This window comes from Loxodonta africana, chromosome 16 (assembly GCF_030014295.1).
Source record: "Loxodonta africana isolate mLoxAfr1 chromosome 16, mLoxAfr1.hap2, whole genome shotgun sequence".
NCBI lineage: Eukaryota > Metazoa > Chordata > Mammalia > Proboscidea > Elephantidae > Loxodonta > Loxodonta africana.
Window position 1 is genome coordinate 45,061,916 of NC_087357.1, and position 19,289 is coordinate 45,081,204.

Genomic DNA, 19,289 nt, shown 5'->3' on the forward strand with positions numbered 1-19,289 from the left:
TCTAAAGCTCTTTAAAACCATGGTTAATCACGATGTTTAGAGATATTTTCATCTAAAATTCTTTTGTTTTTGAATTGACTTTATTTGGCTTTACATTACTTTTATAATTAATTCTCATCAAGTCTTTCACTTTCGAAAGACATAAGTTAATCATAACCATTTCAGTTTGTCATCAGCAGACAAGTTTCACTTTGCTTAACTATTTCTAACAAAAATGAACTCTATCAGATTTATGTTATCATTGTTGTTGTTAGGTGTCATCAAGTTGGTTCCAAAATATTTCAAATATGAGTATCACTGGACTAAATTAAGGTTTCTAGGACTCTAATGCAGAAGCTGATGAGGTTTTCAGACTGCTTTTACTGATCCAGAGCTGCATGGAGCCAAAATTAACTACACTGGACTGAGTAAACTAAAAAATTTCTTTAAGATTTATATAAGAATACTGCTAATGTTCAATGTTCTATTGACTAAATATAAGAAACTGTTTTTTTTTTTTTTTTTTCTTCTCTTTCCCTTGTTAGTCCAGATCTGTATTTCAATGGTGTAATCATTTAACTTCCATTTTTGTACCTCAAATAGGATTACGGAATGTCATAGCACATGTCAAAATTCTGACAAAACGTATTCAGTGTTTTAAATGATTCCATGCATAGACTCCAAGAAATGAATACTGAAATGACTACAGGAAAAGCAGTTCTTCAAAAACGGAAGTCTTCCCTTATGTCACTTATACCAACAATCTTTAATACTCTAAAAGATATTTTTCATAGGTTAAAGAAACCTTTGATAAGTAGAAACTAGAACTCAAGTCTACTTAACATCTCCCCAGAATATATATTAGAAGAGACATCAGTTAGAAGATTCATTGGAACCTCAATCAAAGGAACCCTACTTAATCTTTCTCACTAACCCTTGTACTACTAAATTACAGGGGGTTAAGGCATGGATCCATCTGTCTCAGCTAAAGAAGACTCCATCATCGGAGTGGACTGTTGGACCTGCTGAGGGATTCAAATAAAATTTAAGGGATCCAAGGACAAGAACCAGATGACATCTGAGTCAACGGCTTGCTTTCTCAAGACACCTGGACCAGGCATGTATTTCTCCTCTAAGACCTTAAAGGATTTATGAGTAAAGACAAGATTATTGGCCTTTGTTTGACTGACTTCATCATATTTGCTATTCCCTTTTTCTTACGTGTTTTTAAAATTTTAGGTCTCTTAACAGGCCCATGGTAAACATCATTCTATACTTCCTAGAAATTAACTGAATATATATGAGAGTGTTAATCTACTTTGGATGCTTGTAGTATTATTCTTTGACTTCCTCATAACAATGATGTCAATTATAGCTGTTTTGCTTGCAAGAGAACCTGGACCCTTTAGCCACCCATTTTGGCCTATAACTTAGTTCCTCCTCCAACCCTTAATGACAGCCTAACTTTTAAGTGAGCCATACATGTTAAATTATGTCACCCTAAAAAAAAAAAAAAATTTTTTTTTTTCACCTGAATTACCACACCACCCCAGAGTTCCATGTTTTAATAGAACACACTGTTCCTCCTAGATTTTATAATCTCTGGTTAGGCGACTATATGAAGATGGTAAATGGAACCATTTATTTGTGGAATTAATGCCCGCCTACAGAAATACTGGGAACAGAATTAAACAGGTAGATTAACCTTATGTAATAATTTTATTTTTGAAGTTTGATCATCCCATGTGAACCTTACTGTTCCCACACCAAATAATTTGGAACAAGGTATAATTTGTGCACCATATGGATATATTTTCCTTTCTGGAGGCTCCAAACTATAGCTTCATAACAGAGCCTTACCCAGAGGACAGCCCGCAGGCATGGGCTCTTCCCTGTTTAAACGGTTAGTTATGAGGGGCCAGTGCACTTTGGGACCCTTAAGTATTCCTCTAAGCATCCACACCCATGCAGATAGTATTCAGTGGATAAATGATCTTAAAATGCTTTCCATTTCTAGGGGGAATTTGAATTTGAATCCCATAGCTGACCACCCTGGATGGGGATAGTACTTTTTGTACAGCACTATACTATGGTTAGAGACTATACAATTAGAGCAGTCCATTCACAATTTATCAGTCCAAAACCCAAAAAAAACAAATCCACTGCTGTCAAATTGATCCCAACTCACTGCGACCCTACAATAGAGTAGAACTGCCCCATAGGATTTCCAAGGCTGTAGATCTTTATGGAAGCAGAATGCCACATCTTTCTCCCACGGAATGGCTAGTAAGTTTGAACCGCCGACATTTCAAGTTCATGGTTGAGCACTTTAACCACTGCACCACCAGGGCTCCTACTATAGGCAGTAGTCTTCATGAACTAATGAACCCACTAGGGGCAATGGGACTCTGACTTAGATCACTGTGGCTGATTCACAGAAAGGATGCAAAAGCAGCTCATTTGTAAAGTCTCGGTGCTGGGGAGCTGGGTGACAGAGAAAGGCTGCATGGGTAGTCAATGAAGGATAGTCCTTCTAGCTTGTGACCTAGTCCAAAGAGCTAGAGAGACAGAGAAGAGGAACCAGCAGTCTAAATTACAGGAAGTTGTGCAGACTCCTGACACCATGGCTAGTACCCAATAATCTGGCTTTGGGTGGAAGAGGATAAAGTCTGACCTAACCCTGGGTGGTTAGGGGGACAGGATAAGAAGTGGCTGGCAACGAGGGATGGAGATGTGGGAAGGTGAAGCTTACCCATTTCTTCCTTCAGTAGTAGAGTTAGCAACAATGCACCTTCCAATGGAGAGAAAGTGACTAGGATTGAACAAGGATAGTATATTCAAACAGCTCTCTAGTATAATACACCATTATCTGGCCTATCACATCATTACTGGAACAAAGGATGAGCTGGATATTTAATATCCATAACCTTTGTGTTTTTTTGTGTTTAAGGACTATTAAACCAGTGATATTCTTCTTTTTTTTTAATTTATTATGTTTTAAGTAAAAGTTTACAATTCAAGTCAGTCTCTCACACAAAAACTTATACACACTTTGCTATGTAAACCTAGCTGCTCTCTCGCTAATGTGACAGCACACTCCTCCTCTCCACCCTGTAGGCCCTATATCCATTCAGCCAGCTTCTGTCCCCCTCTGCTTTCTCATCTCCCCTCCACACAGGACCTGCCCACACAGTCTCATGTGTCTACTTGAGCCAAGAAGTTCGCTCCTCACCAGTATCATTTTATATCTTATAATGCAGTCCAATCCCTGTCTGAAGAGTTGCCTTCAGGAATGGTTCCGATCTTGGGCTAACAGGATCCAGGGGCCATGACCTCTGAGGTCCTTCCAGTCTCAGTCAGACCATTAAGTCTGATCTTTCTATGAGAATTTGAGGTCTGCATCCCACTGTTCTCCTGCTCCATCAGGGATTTTCTGTTGTGTTCCCTGACAGGGCAGTCATTGGAGGTAGCTGGGTACTATCTAGTTCTTCTGGTCACAGGCTGATGGAGTCTCTGGTTTATGTTTTCTGTTTCTTTGGCTCATATTTACCTCGTGTCTTTGGTGTTTTTCATTCTCCTTTGCTCCAGGTGGGCTGAGACCAACTGATGCATCTTAGATGGCCACTTGCTAGTGTTTAAGACCCCAGATGCCACTCAGCAAAGTGGGATTCAGAACATTTTCTTAATACATTTTGTTACGCCAGTTGACCTAGATGTCCCCTGAAACCATGGTCCGCAGACCCCTGTCCCGGCTACTGTGGCCTTCGAAGCATTTGTAAACCACTGATATTCTTAAAGGGTATAAAATATAACATAAATTGTGATTTTGGTCTCTAATAGCAGTATTTACATACTATGACTCAGATTAATAATAACAAAATTTGCTTGTTATACTTTCTCATCAGTGAAGTATTTACCTCCTCCATGTCATTACTCTTCCTCTTTCTGGGCTTGGAAATCTTAACTGTCACTGGTGAGGTACAACCAGGGTGTTTCACTGCCACTTTGTTTGGCCGCAAAGGTGTAAACTGAATCTCTAACTCAGGTTTTGGAAATCGAGTCATTTGAACATTTTCTGTTGACACTTCACAAGAGTCAAGGACTACAGTTCCATCCTAGAACAGAAAGGGAAAAAGTCTTAACTGGAAAAATATGAATTTATGAATCCCAAAGGATTAACTCCCTTAAATATCTATTGAAGACCATGAATTGGGAAAGATAAAGTATGAAAGATAAAGGTGCTGGGTCAAATTTGCCACAACAAGAACAAAAGAATGAGATCTTATATACCCTCTCCAGGTTTACACATAATATGTTAATATTGGAAAACTTAGAGGTTAGTATTTCTCAAACTTGAGTAATCATAAGAATTACCTGGAGAAATTTGTTTAAAGGATTCCTGGACTCTATTACAAACATACTAAATCAGAAATCTACATGGGAGAAGTCTAAAATTTTTAGCAAGCACTCCAGTTATGAGAGATCGAGGTTGGATGCAAATGCTTTGCTACTCTTCCCACTAAGGAATGGAATCTAATTCCCCTCTCCCTGAACCTAGGATAGCCTTAATGACTTTCATGACCAACAGGATATGTGGAAGTAACATCATGGTTCTTCTGAGGCTAAATCTTAAGAAGCTTCATAACTCTTAGAAAGCCTCTTCTTGGGACACGACCTCTCAAAATACCCCTTTCTCAAGGTCTAGCCACCATGCTGAGAGAAGTCCAAGCCACAAAGAGTGGCAACATATAGGTCCAGCTGAGCTCCTAAAATCAACTGCCAGGTATATGAACGAATAATTTTGGACTTCCAGCCCAGTTAAGCATATTGACAAGAGAAATACATAAAACAGCATAACAAAACTATTCCCCAAAGCTGTGGTATATACTATAATTGCTGGACTCCTTAACAGGAAACTGGAACCAGGAGGTTTAGGGCAGCACATATAAATTTCTAAAGGAAAGAATATTCCATTATATATGACTGCCTGTGCAACCAAGAATTAAACCTTATTTATGGATCAACTTCAAGCCTTTCCACGCTATTTTATGATCCGTATTAGTATCTATGGTCAGTCCTAATTATGTAAGGATTCATGAAGAACTATCAAAGAAAAGCCAAGAGAAAAGAATTGCTCCTATCATTTCCCTCAATTAAAATGTCCTTTTCTTCCCCTTCTCTATTTGACAAACTTCTATTCAATTCGCCTTCAAGACAGAGCTTAATATTATCTTCTTTAATCCACTTCTACAACCACTCAGGCAAAATTCATTGTATTCACCTCTGTGTTCCTTGTAGCACTCTCTACATACTTCTGCTATTCCATCTAGCCTATAGTTAAGGCTAAACAATAATTCACATTCCCATCTTACTAGGTTCTTTACTTTTCTTTTTATATTTTTTATTGTTATTGTTGAGAATATACACAGCAAAACATACATTAATTCAACAGTTCCTACATGTACAATTCAGTGGCACTGATTACATTTAAGTTTTGTAACCATTCTCATCCCTCTTTTCAGAGTTGTTCCTTCCCTATTAACATATACTCACTGTCCCCTAAAGTTTCTATTTAATCTTTCAAGTTGCTGTTGTCAATTTGATCCCATATAAATAGTTCTTTAAAAAAGCACGATGCTCAAGGCACACATTCTTTACTAATTAAGCTAACTACTGTGTTGTTGGAAACCCTGGTGGCGTAGTGGTTAAGTGCTAAAGCTGCTAATCAAAGTCTACACAGTTTGAATCCGCCAGGCGCTCCTTGGAAACTCTATGGGGCAGTTCTACTCTGTCGTATAGGGTCGCTATGAGTCGGAATCGACAGCACTGGATTTGGGTTTGGTTACTATGTTGTTTACTGTATTGGTAAAGTGGAGGGTCAGCAAAAAAGAGGAAGACCCTCAATAAGATGGACTGACACAGTGGCTGCAATGATGGGTTCAGGCATAGCAACAGTTGTGAGGATGGCATAGAACTGGGCGGTGCTTTGTTCTGTTGTTTGTCCATAGGGTCGCTATGAGTAGAGACCAACTTGAAGGTACCTAACAACAACAACAACAACTATATTGTTTGGTTTAAAGAAGTCTTCAGGGGATATTTCTGATTTAAAGATTATCTCAGGGCAACAGTTTCAGGAGTAGATTCCTTACTCTTTGAGGATAGCAATAGTGTATTATTTATGTTTGTATCCTCTGTGCTTGGGACAACATGAATGCTCCCCAAAAAATGTGTTTAAAAATAAATTTTAAAAAGTAATTTCATCTTCAAAAACTCTAAGTGACATAGAATATTCTACTTCATATCCAAACTGAGAATCTCTAATATTATCCAAAGTGATTCACAGCACCCTAAGCCCACTGCAAATTAAGGAGACTCATTTTGAGTTATTGAGGTTTGGTGATAAAGCTACTGAATCGGTACAACTTCAAAGACCCTGCAATTTGCTTCCATAAAGATTACAGGCAAGAAAAATCTATGAGGCCCTTTAAACAATAAACTACACAAGACCAAATGGTCAATATTTATACAAAAGCAAAGATGAGAAGGCATGGAGGGGCAGGGAAACTGGATGGATGGAAACAGGGTAGGCAGGGTAGAAATGGTGAGAGTGCTAACATATTACGGGGAGTGTAACCAATGTTCCAGAACAATCTGTGCATGAACTGTGGAATGGGAACCTAACTTGCTGGGCAAACTTTCGCCTGAAAAACAGTATTTTAAAAAACACGCTATGGGGCAGTTCTACTGTCACATGGGGTCGTTGTCAGAATTGACTTGACAGCGCCCAACAACAATAATAATAATTTCAAAAAACACTATTTAATTGAATGCTTAATAAAGGAACTGCTTGTAAGAGCAAATAACCACTCCTATTTTATCTTTTGTGAGACTTCCTATTTCTCACCATCAAGTTTGTTGACATTAACAGATCTGCTGTATTTGAGAAGATTAACAATCTTTTGCAGACTAATCTCCCAAAAGAATTTTCTTCTCCTCAAAAGCCTCTAATTTTCCTTCACACAGTCAAAAGCACATTTAGCTAATTGTGCAGCAAGATGCCTACAAAAACTGATTACCACCAAAGTGGAATGTGTTACCAAATACCCACCTCAACTTCACTTGTGGAAATTTCAAAACTTGTTGGTTGAGTGTCAGTTTCAACTCCACCAGGATCCATCAAGCTAGTATGTCTGGGCATGATAGCCACACTTGATTTTTCCTAACATACAGAAATATTAAAGCAGCAGTCCACTGTAACTTGAAAATATATCAAAATACTTTATACAGAGACTATAAAAATCAAGATTTCATGGACTAAACAGCAAAAATAAAGACCTCTTTAATGACCACCTAATTCTCCTCCTTCTCTCTTTCATCTTTAGAGACTCAGACAAATTCCTAAGCAGGAATGTGAAAGGTTACTCTCAATTTCCAGTGTTTTATATGCATTCTTTCATTTTACTTTTATTGCAACTTTCAAGGTTAGTATTATCAAAAGTCATTCATTATTCCTGCTTCCCAGATAAGGGAATACATACCTAAAAAAACACATACCTAGAGAAGTTAAATGACAGGGCCAACATCTGTGCTGAGATGGAATTTAAAGACCAACAAATAAAACAATTTTGGAAAACCAGAGGTTTCTTGGGAATGCAATTATACCATTAGAGTAGAAAGGCCATATAGGTCACAGAAACCTTTTCTTGCCACCTACTCTTTCCTTCATCCCACTTTCTCAGTAATAGGGCGTGTTCTATTCCTACACCCTATATCTAAGTATTTTTTAAAGAAATTTCAGATTATAGGTTTAAACCTGAAAAATTCCAAGGCATCAAAAACCAAAGTCAACTACACTTCTTATGTCACCTAACCAGTGTTGCCAAATATTCATGCTGAATCACATTTCTACTTTTTAAAGGTACATAAGAAAACTAAATCATAAATTATTAATTATCTAATTACCTTACCTGGAAGAAATGAACAAAATAGTGGAGAAAATACTATTTCTCAGTTTGTTATTCACAACTTAATCATAATGATTAGCTGTAAAAACTCGTAATAATTCACAGCAAATATTCAAATAATTTTTAAAAGTGATTGATCTCTGGTCTATTAAAAACTTTTTTTTTAATCCTTCGAGAGTTAATCATTTAGATAATCTTGAAAAATTTCTATTTAATCATTTAGATAATCTTGAAAAATTTCTATGTCCAATAAAAAAAGCATAGAAAGAACAAGATCCTACTGACCATTTTAGAAGCCTCTGATGTGATCTTCTTTAATTGTTCAATTTCATTATCTTTCTGTACATTACTAGAGATCAGTGCTCTCAGCTGTATTTCTAAAGCTGCAACCAGTTGATCTCGTTCTTCTCGCCACTTTTGAAGGTCATTATCTTTCTTTGCCAGCTGTTCTGTAAGTTTTTCCTAAACAGGAAATAGAGAGAGAATATTAAAGTAAACCTTGAAACATTATGAATCTAAGAATGTTTGGATAGTTTTATTATAAATAATACCATGAATACAATTGCAAACAAGGCATATAACAAACTGCACGGTCAAGTCTGCAGAAAACATTTACTTATAAAACAAAATACACAATATATTTCTATACATTAAATGACCACATTCTATATTTATTGCTTTTTCACTCCATTCCAAAACCAACTTATTGGTCACTACTTTCAATAAACATAGTTTAGCTATTTCTACCAATACAGTCTTCTGGAAACTATTTAGCTGACTTTAAAAAAAAAAAAAAAAAACACTACAAATCTGCTTATGAGATAAAATATACACATCATGTCAGACTAATTCAAAATGCAGAAAGTTTTAAAACGTAGTAGGGAAAACCTTGTAGCAGACAAAGGAAAAGATTTACAAGGTCTGTATCCAGATATTCAAAAGCAATTAAGCATTTTCCGCACTTGCTAAATGGTCTTTAAAAAGTTAAAGAACATAAGTAAACTTCAAGATAAGCTAGGATTCAATTCTAGTTATATACCCAAAAGAACTGAAAGCAAGAACAAAAACAGAAACTCATACACCAATGTTCGGTGCAGCACTATTCACCATAGCCAAAACGTAGCAACAAACGTCCACCAACAGACGAGTGGATAAATAAAATGTGGCCTATATACACAATGGAATATTATTCAGCCGTAAGAAGAAATGAAGTCCTAATACATGCTACAACATGAACGAATCTTGAAAACATTATGCTGAGTAAAATATGTCAGTCACAAAAGGACAAATATTCTTTGATTCTACTTATATGAAACAGGCAAATGTACAGAGGACAAAGCTTCATGGTGGTTACCAGGTGTAGGTGAAAAGGAGAAAAAAGGAGTCATTTCTTAGGGGGCGCTGAGTTTCTGTGTAATAACTTGGAAAAGGATAATGATAAGAATGGTGGCACAACATGAGGAACGTAATCAATGTCACTAGATTGTATACGTCAAAACTGTTGCTCTGGCAAATGTTTCGTTACATATATTTTTACTACAATTAAAAAAAAACTGGATTGGAATTAGGAAAAAAAAAGATAAACTGGGACAGAAAAATCATCTTACAAACAGACAACTTGCCTTAAAAAACAAATATAAAACCACAGGCAACCACGTAGAGTAGTTAACAATCCCAGAGAAAAACTTAACAAACCAACAAAAGCAGGTGAAATACGTTAAAAATACAGTATAACTGTTACCAACCACTACATTCTGTTGCTTTAAACAGCGTTCTCTCTCTTCAGCGTATTTTTTCATCACTTTGTTTCGAAGGTTTTCAGCTTCTTTTGCATTAGTGATAAGCACCATTTTTTCTTCTAACCATTTTTTTCTATCAGCTTTATATTTCTGTTCAGATTCCTATACAAATAAATGGAGCAAGTTACTACCACATGTCTAAAACAAATCTATTTTTCCAACATTTTCATATAAGCCTTTACATTTCACCTTTTTTAAAACTTAAAAGTTAGGTTTTTTTCTTTAAATAATGATCAGAATTTATTTCTGTTTACAAAAAAGAAACATCAGATGGTTTGTTCTCCTAAACAGTATCTTCTTTATAGACTTAATCTGGCTGAAGTCCAGTTAAGAACTTTCCTTCATCGGTGAGCTTAAAAAATAAACTCTTTAAATTTCTGAAAGAGTTACAGTGACCACATTTTCTATATGTCAGCGGAAAAAAAGACTTGCTTTGTGACGGTCATTTCTAATGGCACAGTTCCAAAAATAAAATATTTCTGGGTATACATGTTGCCAAATAAGAAATAATTTGTTCAATAGGACATTTACTCATTTAAGAAATATCGCATTGGAAACAGCTGGAGCAAGAATATAGTTGATCATGATTTTCAGACTAGGTTCCACTGAGCATTCAGGTTCAGAGGCATCTAATTTATATATTAAATATCCAAGTAAAACTTTATCTGGAAAAAAAATACTTTAAAAATATGTATCCCATGTGTCCCATAAAAACTTACATTTTGATAATATAATTTTATAATATAAACATTATATAAACACTTTTAAAACCACTGCACTAGATGAACTATGGCAGTTCATTCTAGGATTACACAGCTTATGATTATAATCAAAGATGTGTGATTACATTATCTTAGAGTAACAGCAAAGAGAACACCAATATTTCTTCATATGAACATTCTCAATAAATTTTTTTTTTCCATAATTAATGGAGCATTTACTTTCTTCTAGCCCCTTCTGGATTTTCACAATGGAAAGGGTAAATTCTACAATATATAATGAACAGTTACAAAGGAAAGTAATAAATTTTTTTTTTGTTATTTGTTTTCAGTACCTGTTTATATACAATCCGAATTTAAGAAAACACTTTAGACGCAGCCAAATTTTCAAAACCATTATTTTGATGTTTTCTTTGATCCCAAAACTACAGTTATGTATGTAACCTTTAACAAAATGTATATAATTTTAAATAGTATTGAAGGAATCCCATGAAAAATTATTTCCCCATGCATTGCATTCTATACATAGTGCGTTGGAGGTGAACACTGGAAAAAATATAAACACAAAATATCTTTTCTACAGTAGGGCTTCATATGCATTTCAGCATTCAGATATACAGCTCCATTATTTTCCAATTTAATAATTTAACTTCAATAAGATTTTTTATGCTAATCAAAATAATTCTCCCGATAGTCTATCTTCTCAATAGCTGTATGTGACGAGTAAGAATTTTAAGATAGGAGAACAGGTACAAAGACATAAGAAATGGTGATTTTAGAATTGAATATATAAAATCGAGGACCCATCTGCTGTATCTTCTTCAGCACACAGTAGTTTGTATAAAGAATTTCTTTCCCTGTGTCATTTCAATTTGTGCTGAAAAATTGTATCTGTATTTTAACATTTAACATTTCCCAGGTATTACTTTACCCACTTCTAATTAATTATAAAACACTTACGGAATTCTCCTCTTACTATAAATATGATGAACAGCTATATAATCATACCTGTAACTCATCTTGAAGCTTACTGAGCTTTTTACTAAGTGCATTTGTGTTATCCTCAAATTCTTTATTTGAACTTTGATTAGTTTTGGTCTCCAGGTCTTTGAATTTTTCCTTCCATTTTTCCAATTCTGATTAGAAAACATAAAATTATTTTTAAAAGCTCATACAAAAGCCAGATCATGTAAAAATATATGTGACATGGCCTACTAACAAGAGTCAGCAGAGCCTGGGAAAAGAGGGACATAAACCAAGACGAATCAGACTATTCCAAAAGCTACCCCTGTAAAAGTTCTTACCAAATTCTTAGTGACGAAGAACTGTAAGAACCTCTCAGGACTCTGCTGAATAATGTTCAGAGTACGCAGTATAAATTCAAGTCGACATTAATTACATAAGAAAATTTACGTAGTTCTCAAAAAAAAAAAAAACATATATCGTATCCACAAAAGTGGCTAGAAAAGTAAGAGGTAGCATGTACTTAGCATCATTATCATTTTATCCACAAAATATTGAGTTAGGGTTTGCAAAGTGCTCTTAAATTTATCATCTCAAGTGACCTTCAAAACAATAATGTGCAGGAGTCATATGATTTTTTTCATCATCGACCACATTTTATAGATCAGGAAAATTAAGCTGAGACAGCACAAGTGTCCTTCAAAAGCCATATATTAAATGGCAAAAGGCAATAACCTAATTTTAAATTTCTTGCCCTTTCTACAAAAATCACACATAGCTTTATCATTAGTAAAACAAACAAACAAACAAAAACTCCAAACCCATTGCCGTCAAGTCAATTCCGATTCCTAGCGACTCTGTAGGACAGAGTAGAACTGCCCCATAGAGTTTCCAAGGAACACCTGGTGGATCTGAACCACGGACTTTTGGGTTAGCAGCTGTACTGCTTGACCACTAAGCCACCAGGGTTTCCTGTTATTAGTTAAGTAGGTGTTAAATCTTGCCACATCCTCTAGAATGCTATCTAGAATGCTATCTCTAGCATCCTCTGATGCTATTCTGAAGGCAACGGATGTGTACTGAGGTACACATCTAGGATGATGCTAAGAACTGGACAGAAATGAAACTCAGCTGCAACTTTACTCCTGGGCAACGCTGCAAATTTTTATCCAGTTATTATTAAAGGTATCCTGAATCCTTCTTTACTACATACAACTTCACTTACATAAAACAATTTTCATCACAGTGGAAAATGACAAGTGAAGGAGGATTCCAAAAACATACCAAATATTTTTTCATTATGAATTATTATGAATACTATATTCCTTTTAAAAAAAGAAAAAAAAAACTAGGAAAAATAAAAGAAAGAAACAGTATGTTTTGAGATATTTAAGCACTCTTGTTTTACCTGTAGCCAACCTTTCAGTTTCCTCTAATTTAGCCTCAAGTACTTGATCCTGTTCTACCTGGGTTTGTTCTTGCTCTTCCAGTGTCATTAGCATATCTTCGATTATTTTCTCTTTAACATTCAGATCTAAAAATTTGGGGAGAACATTTTGGAAATTAATAGCATGATATCTAATTTTTCTTGATTTCTTCTGAAATTAAAATATATTTTTGTTAACTACAATAGAATGAGTTTCACACAGATAGAACTTTGTCTTGTTCACTGCTGTATCCTCAATGCCTAGAAGAGTACTGGCATATATGAAGCATTTGGATGTTTGGATGACTACAAGGGACAGGTGGATGGATGAAGGGAGGAAGAAGAGGAGATGGGGGAGAAATAATTTTTCACATAGATTTTTAAATTTTCAAAAATAACTAAAATGTTAATAAAAATGTTGGGACTTAGAAAAATGTTATTTGGCAAAATGTCTACAATATTTGATTCAGTAACATTTTCCAACTATTCTAATAAACACTTATTTTTAGTATTAATATTCTTAAAGCAAAACCAAAACTACCTCTTAAAAAAAAAAAAAGGTCAATCCCAATCTGATTTATTATTTTTTTTAATCTGAAGTAATTAATTTTTCTAGAAAATTTCTCAAAGCAAGTATTTTATTTCTAGTGTTTTCAAAACCAGCTCCTTAGGAATGACAGTGTTACTAGCCTTATCAAAATTGTTTCTGGCCTTTAAAAAAGTAATGACTTGCAAGCAAGTCTATTTTAACCCTGTGTACAAGGAACAGATGAGAAGAAATACTACTTGGATGCCTCCAGTGATGCCATATAGTAAGCAGTAGGGCTCATTTCAGACACCTCTTATCAAAACTATACTGGTGTCACAGGTAATGAACCTATAAATGCAAATCTCAATCTCAGGCCATTTTTAATGACAAAAATCCCAAAAGATGGCTTCCCCAAAATACACATAAAGCAAGGTCAAAACAAACAAAATAAGAAAAAATTATGAGTAATTTTCAGAATTTCTGTCCACTGCAGCAAAAGACAGAATTTCTCCTAAAATAAAACAACATAAAGAGTTCTACATATGATCTATCACAGCACAATAAACAACTGTCACGTGAAAAGCATTCATGTGCTTAACACTCAGGTAAGAGGACCACTGAGAGTTCCAATGGCTTTGGAAAGCTTCAAGAAGCAAAGGTTTAAGCATGACATTTGAAAACAGGAAGGAAGTGGAAAGAAAGGATATCACACAAGCTGGAGACAAAAATGAAATATAAAAGTCACGAAACACTTGATTAGAAATACTTGCTTAGTGATGGTTCCAATGTATTTCAGAATACCACTGTTATGTATAAAACTAGTACAAAGGCTTGAAATCATGCTTCACTTATCATATTAACAATGTTTAAAGTCTGATAACACCTGCTGTTGGCAAGATGGGGGAAAAGAGGCGCTCTATACTTTTTTTTTTATATACTCTACTGCTGGAAATATAAACTGATATCACTACTTTAGGAAGTAATTTAGCAATATTTAGGAACTTCCTCTACAAATATATTTGCATGTGTGCATAAAGTTTTTGTACAAAAATATTCATGGCAGTGTCTGTAGCAACAAATATCCGAAATAAAGAAAAAAAAATTCATGAAATACTATGCAGTCTTTACCAAAAAAAAAAGAATCAATTAGATCTGTACATGATTATACGAAAAATTTTTCTAAATTTTCGAACTATATAAAAACTCAAAACAGATGGGGGAAAAAATAACAATACACCTACACAATGATTTGATCTGTTTCAAAAAGACATACATGCTATATGTATTCTGGTCAGGCATGAACATTTTCTGAAATGTTACTTAACAGTGGATTATTTCTAGAAATAAAAAGTAAGGTGATCACAGTGATAGGAGAATGAAACATCATTTCATGCTTTCTATACTATTTAAAATTAGCATGTGTATATACTTTTTAAAAATAAATTTAAATAAAAGAACTAATAAGATGATCTAAAAGAGATTTTATTGCTATGCTTATGATTAACGTTAATAATTCTTCAAATGGGTAAACAGGCAGTTCCCAGATTACAAATGAGCTCCATTCCTAAGACTGTCTTTAAGTTGAATTTGTATGTAACTCATAACTCGGAGCAGTTAGGTACGGTTCTTATCTAACATCAGTTAGTCAAATGTTTGTCTTAGTATACAGTATACAGTGTACCTTTCCATGCATAAAACACATTAAAGAAACACTTCCAAATGCACTAAGACAGCTTTAACATAGTAATACAGTAATAACAATGTTTGATGCAGGTCACAAAGTAGCATTGTTATTACAAAACTGTTGTATATACCCCAAAAATGTTTATGTCTGAACCAGAATATATATAGCACGTACATCTTTTGTTCTTAGCTACGGGTAGTACTTAAGTCAGATGTTCATAACCCAGGCTGCCTATACCGTTTTAGTTACTGATTTCTCCTGGGGTCTTTTTCTTGAGAACAAACATTTCAAAGGCAATATGGTCTTTTATTTGCCTTTTTTAATGACAGGAACAGAGACAATATGCAGGGAAGGATTAGGGGTTAGGAAACAAATTAGTTGGATAAAACAGAAAAATTGTACAAACTTAGACTAGAAAAAGGCAGGCTGGAATGCCACACTGGAGGGTAAAATTTATTATGTGGGCAAGGTGAAGTGACTGAAAACATTTAATACAAAAATGACCCAATGAAATGAGAAAAATTTAATCTAGTTGTGTGACTATATGCCAGAGTGAGTCTAGAAATCAGTTAAGGAGCAGTATTCCAGGTTTGACATAAGACCTGTAATGGAACAAAACAAATATGAGGAGCCCTGGGAGAAGAAAGTAACAGAATTTAAGTACCGGATCTAAGGGTGAGAATAAAAGATGAAAGATTATATGAAGTCTAAACCAGGGGTGGGCAAATGTTTTCTGTAAAGGGCTAACACCAAACATTTTAAGGTCTGCCGAAACCATTCAACTCTGCTATTGCAGCACAAAAGCAGCCACAGACAATACAAAAAAAAAAAAAAATCAATGTGTGTGGCTGTATTCCAATAAAACTTTATTCACATAAATAGGCAGTAATCTGGGTTTGGTTCATGGGTTGTCATTTGCTAAATTCTGGCCTAAACAATGGAAACAGTGGAGATCAAGTAACAGAAACAGAGGGCTCAGAAGATTAAGACAGTGTTGGCAGAAAAAGGCATTCAGGTTAAGAAGTTAATAAGCCTCTAAAACCAAACATATCACAAGAAAATAAAACTACAAACCAATGTTCTCTATAAATTTAGACATAAAAATTCTCAACAGAATACTAGCAAACTGAATTCAGCAACATATAAAAAGCATTATACACCATGACCAACTGGGATTCATGCCAGCAATGCAAGGTTGGCTAAACATAGGAAAACTAATCAATATCATATATCATATTAATAAAGGACAAAAGCCACATGATCATCTCAACAGATGAAGATAAAGCATTTGACAAAATTCAATACTTTTTCATGATAAAAACACTAAACAAACTAGAAATAGAAGGGAACTCTCTCAACCTGATAAAAGGCATCTACAAAAATCCATGCCGAACATTATACTACAGTAAAAGAATGAAAATTTTCACGTCTATTCACCATTGTTTGATGGTTCTAGCCACAGCAATTACGTAAGAAAAGGAAATAAAAGGCATCAAGATTGGAAAGGAAGAAATAAAACTATATTTACAGACGATATGATCTCGTATATAGAAAATTCTAAAAAATACACATACACACAGAAAGCATTAAAGCTCATAAACACATTTCTCAAGTTTACAGGACAAAATAGCAATAACAATTGTGTTTCTATACACTAGCAATGAAAAATCCAAAAATGGTATTAAGAAAACAATTCCATTTTCAATAGCATCACAAAAAATATTTAGAAATAAACTGAACAAAAGTTCTACATAACTTGTGCACTGAAAACTAAAAAAAATCTTTGAAAGAAATGAGACAATACCTCAATAAATGGAAAGGCATCTCATGTTCATGGATAATATTGTTAAGATAGCAACACTCCCAAATAGATCTACAGATTTAACACAATTCCTATTAAATAAAATCCCAGCTAGCTTTTTGGCAGAAACTGACAAACTGATCCTAACATGTATGTAGAAGTGCAAAGTACCCAGAATAACCAAAACAATCTTAAAAAGGATGAAAATCACACTTCCCAATTTTAAAACTTTCTTAAAAGCTACAGTAATCAAGACAGTGTGGTACTAGAATAAGGACAGACATAAAGATCAATGGAATAGAATTGAGAGTGGAAAAATAAACACATTTAAGGTCAACTGATTTTTAACAAGGGGGCAGAGACAATTCAACAGGGAATGAATAATTTTTCAACAAACAGTACTGTGACAATCAAATACTCACATGAAAAGAATAAAGTTGGACACTTATCTCACATAATACACAAAAATTAACTCAAAATGGATCAAAGACTTAAATATAAGAACTAAAACTATACAATTCTTAGAAGACATAGATGACTTTGCATTAGGCAACGGCTTCTTAGATATGACACCTAAAGGACAAGCAATTAAGAAATAAATTGGAGTTCACTAAAATTAAAAACTTCGGTGCATCAAAGGATACTATCAAGGAAGTGAAATGAAAACCCCCAGAACAAGAGAAAATATTTGCAGATCATTTATCTGATAAGGGTCTGGTATCCAGAACATATAAAGAACTCTTACAACTCCACAACAAAAATAACCCATTTAAAAAATGGGCAAAGGACCTTGTTATGGATTGAATTATGTCCCCCCAAAAATATGTGTTGTAAATCCTAACCTCTGTGCCTATGGTTATAATCCTATTTAGGAATGAGTTTTCTTTGTTATGTTAATGAGGCAGGATTAGTGTAGGGTGTATTTTGAGATATAAAAGAGATTAAACAAGCAAGCAAAAGAAGAAGAGATGCAGGAGGAGAGATCCCAAGCCATGTGAAGATCGCCCAGGAGGAGAAGCTCAGAAGAGACAAGGACCTTTCCTTCAGAGACGAGAGAGAAAGCCTATCCTAGAGCTGGCACCTTGAATTCAGACTTCTAGCCTCCTAACTGTGAGAAAATTAATTTTTGTTTGTTAAAGCCACCTACTTGCGGTATTTCTGTTACAGCAGTGCTAAATAACTAAGACAGACTTGAATGAACATTTCTCTAAAGAAGACATACTAATGACCAACAAGTACATGAAAAGATGTTTAACATCATTAAAGAAATGCAAATCAAAACCATAATGAGATACAACTTCACACCCACGAGGATGGTGTACCAGATTGAATAGTATCAAACAAAAATTGACGGCCACCCAGAACCTGTGAATGTGACCTCATCTGGAAATAGGACTTTCACAGATATAACCAAGTTATAAATGAGGTCACAGTAGATTACGCTGGGCCTTAAATCTAACATGATGGGTGACCTTATAAAAAGAAGAAAATTTGGAAAGAAACACATGGAAAAGACACAGACACAGAGAGAAGATGGAGGCAAAGACTGGAATTAAGCATCTCTAAGCCCAAGGAGGAAACCCTGGTGGCATAGTGGTTAGGTGCTATGGCTGCTAACCAAAGGGTCGGCAGTTCGAATCCGCCAGGCGTTCCTTGGAAACTCCATGGGGCAGTTCTACTCTGTCCTATAGGGTCGCTATGAGTCGGAATCGACTCGACAGCACTGGGTTTCATTTTTTTTTTTTTTAAGCCCAAGGAGGAAACCCTGGTAGCATAGAGGTTAAGTGCTACGGCTGCTAACCAAGAGGTCATCAGTTCAAATCTGCCAGGCGCTCCTTGGAAACTCTATGGGGCAGTTCTACTCTGTCCTATAGGGTTGCTATGAGTCGGAATCGACTCAACGGCAGTGGGTAAGCCCAAGGAATGCCAAAGATTTCCAGCAGCCACCAGAAACTAGAAGCAATTATGCTTTGATTTTAAACCTCTAGCATCCAGGACTGTGAGAGAATACACTTCTGTTGTTTAAAACCACCCAGTTCGTAGTACTTTGCTACAGCGGTTTTTGGAAACTAATAAAAATAGCTATAATATAAATAAAAACAAGTGCTGATGACAATGTAGAGAAATTGGAACCCTCACACATCACTGGTAGGAATGAAAAATGGGGCAGCCACTGTGGAAAATAATTTGGTACTTCCAAAAAAGTTAAACATAGAGTTACCATAAACCAAAAAGCAAACTCACTGTCACTGAGTCAATTCTGACTCATGGCAACCCTGTGTGCGTCAAAGTAGAACTGCACTCCACAGGGTTTTCAATGGCTGTAATCTTACAGAAGTAGACCAGACCTTTCTTCCTTGATGCCATTGGTTAGATTCAAACTGTCAACTTTTTGGTTAGTAGCTGAGCGCAAACCCTTTGTGCC

The 19,289-nt window shown here is 35.1% G+C and overlaps 1 protein-coding gene across 9 annotated transcripts in view; it reads right to left on the reverse strand.

Moving 5' to 3' along the window:
- Positions 1 to 19,289, reverse strand: part of KIF20B (kinesin family member 20B) — an 85,191-nt gene that overhangs the window by 7,915 nt on the left and 57,987 nt on the right. For 8 of the 9 annotated variants that reach the window (XR_010318097.1, XM_064269590.1, XM_064269591.1 and 5 more), the window contains 6 exons: positions 12,833 to 12,958; positions 11,470 to 11,597; positions 9,689 to 9,844; positions 8,229 to 8,405; positions 7,088 to 7,198; positions 3,897 to 4,094 (listed from right to left, as the gene is read on the reverse strand). Coding sequence is in view for 8 of the 9 variants with exons in the window: in XM_064269590.1 (XP_064125660.1) it covers positions 3,897 to 4,094; positions 7,088 to 7,198; positions 8,229 to 8,405; positions 9,689 to 9,844; positions 11,470 to 11,597; positions 12,833 to 12,958 (896 nt within the window). In the remaining variant the exon portion in view is untranslated. The remainder of the gene's footprint in view (positions 1 to 3,896; positions 4,095 to 7,087; positions 7,199 to 8,228; positions 8,406 to 9,688; positions 9,845 to 11,469; positions 11,598 to 12,832; positions 12,959 to 19,289) is intronic. The other variant, XM_064269595.1, reaches the window with a different exon arrangement.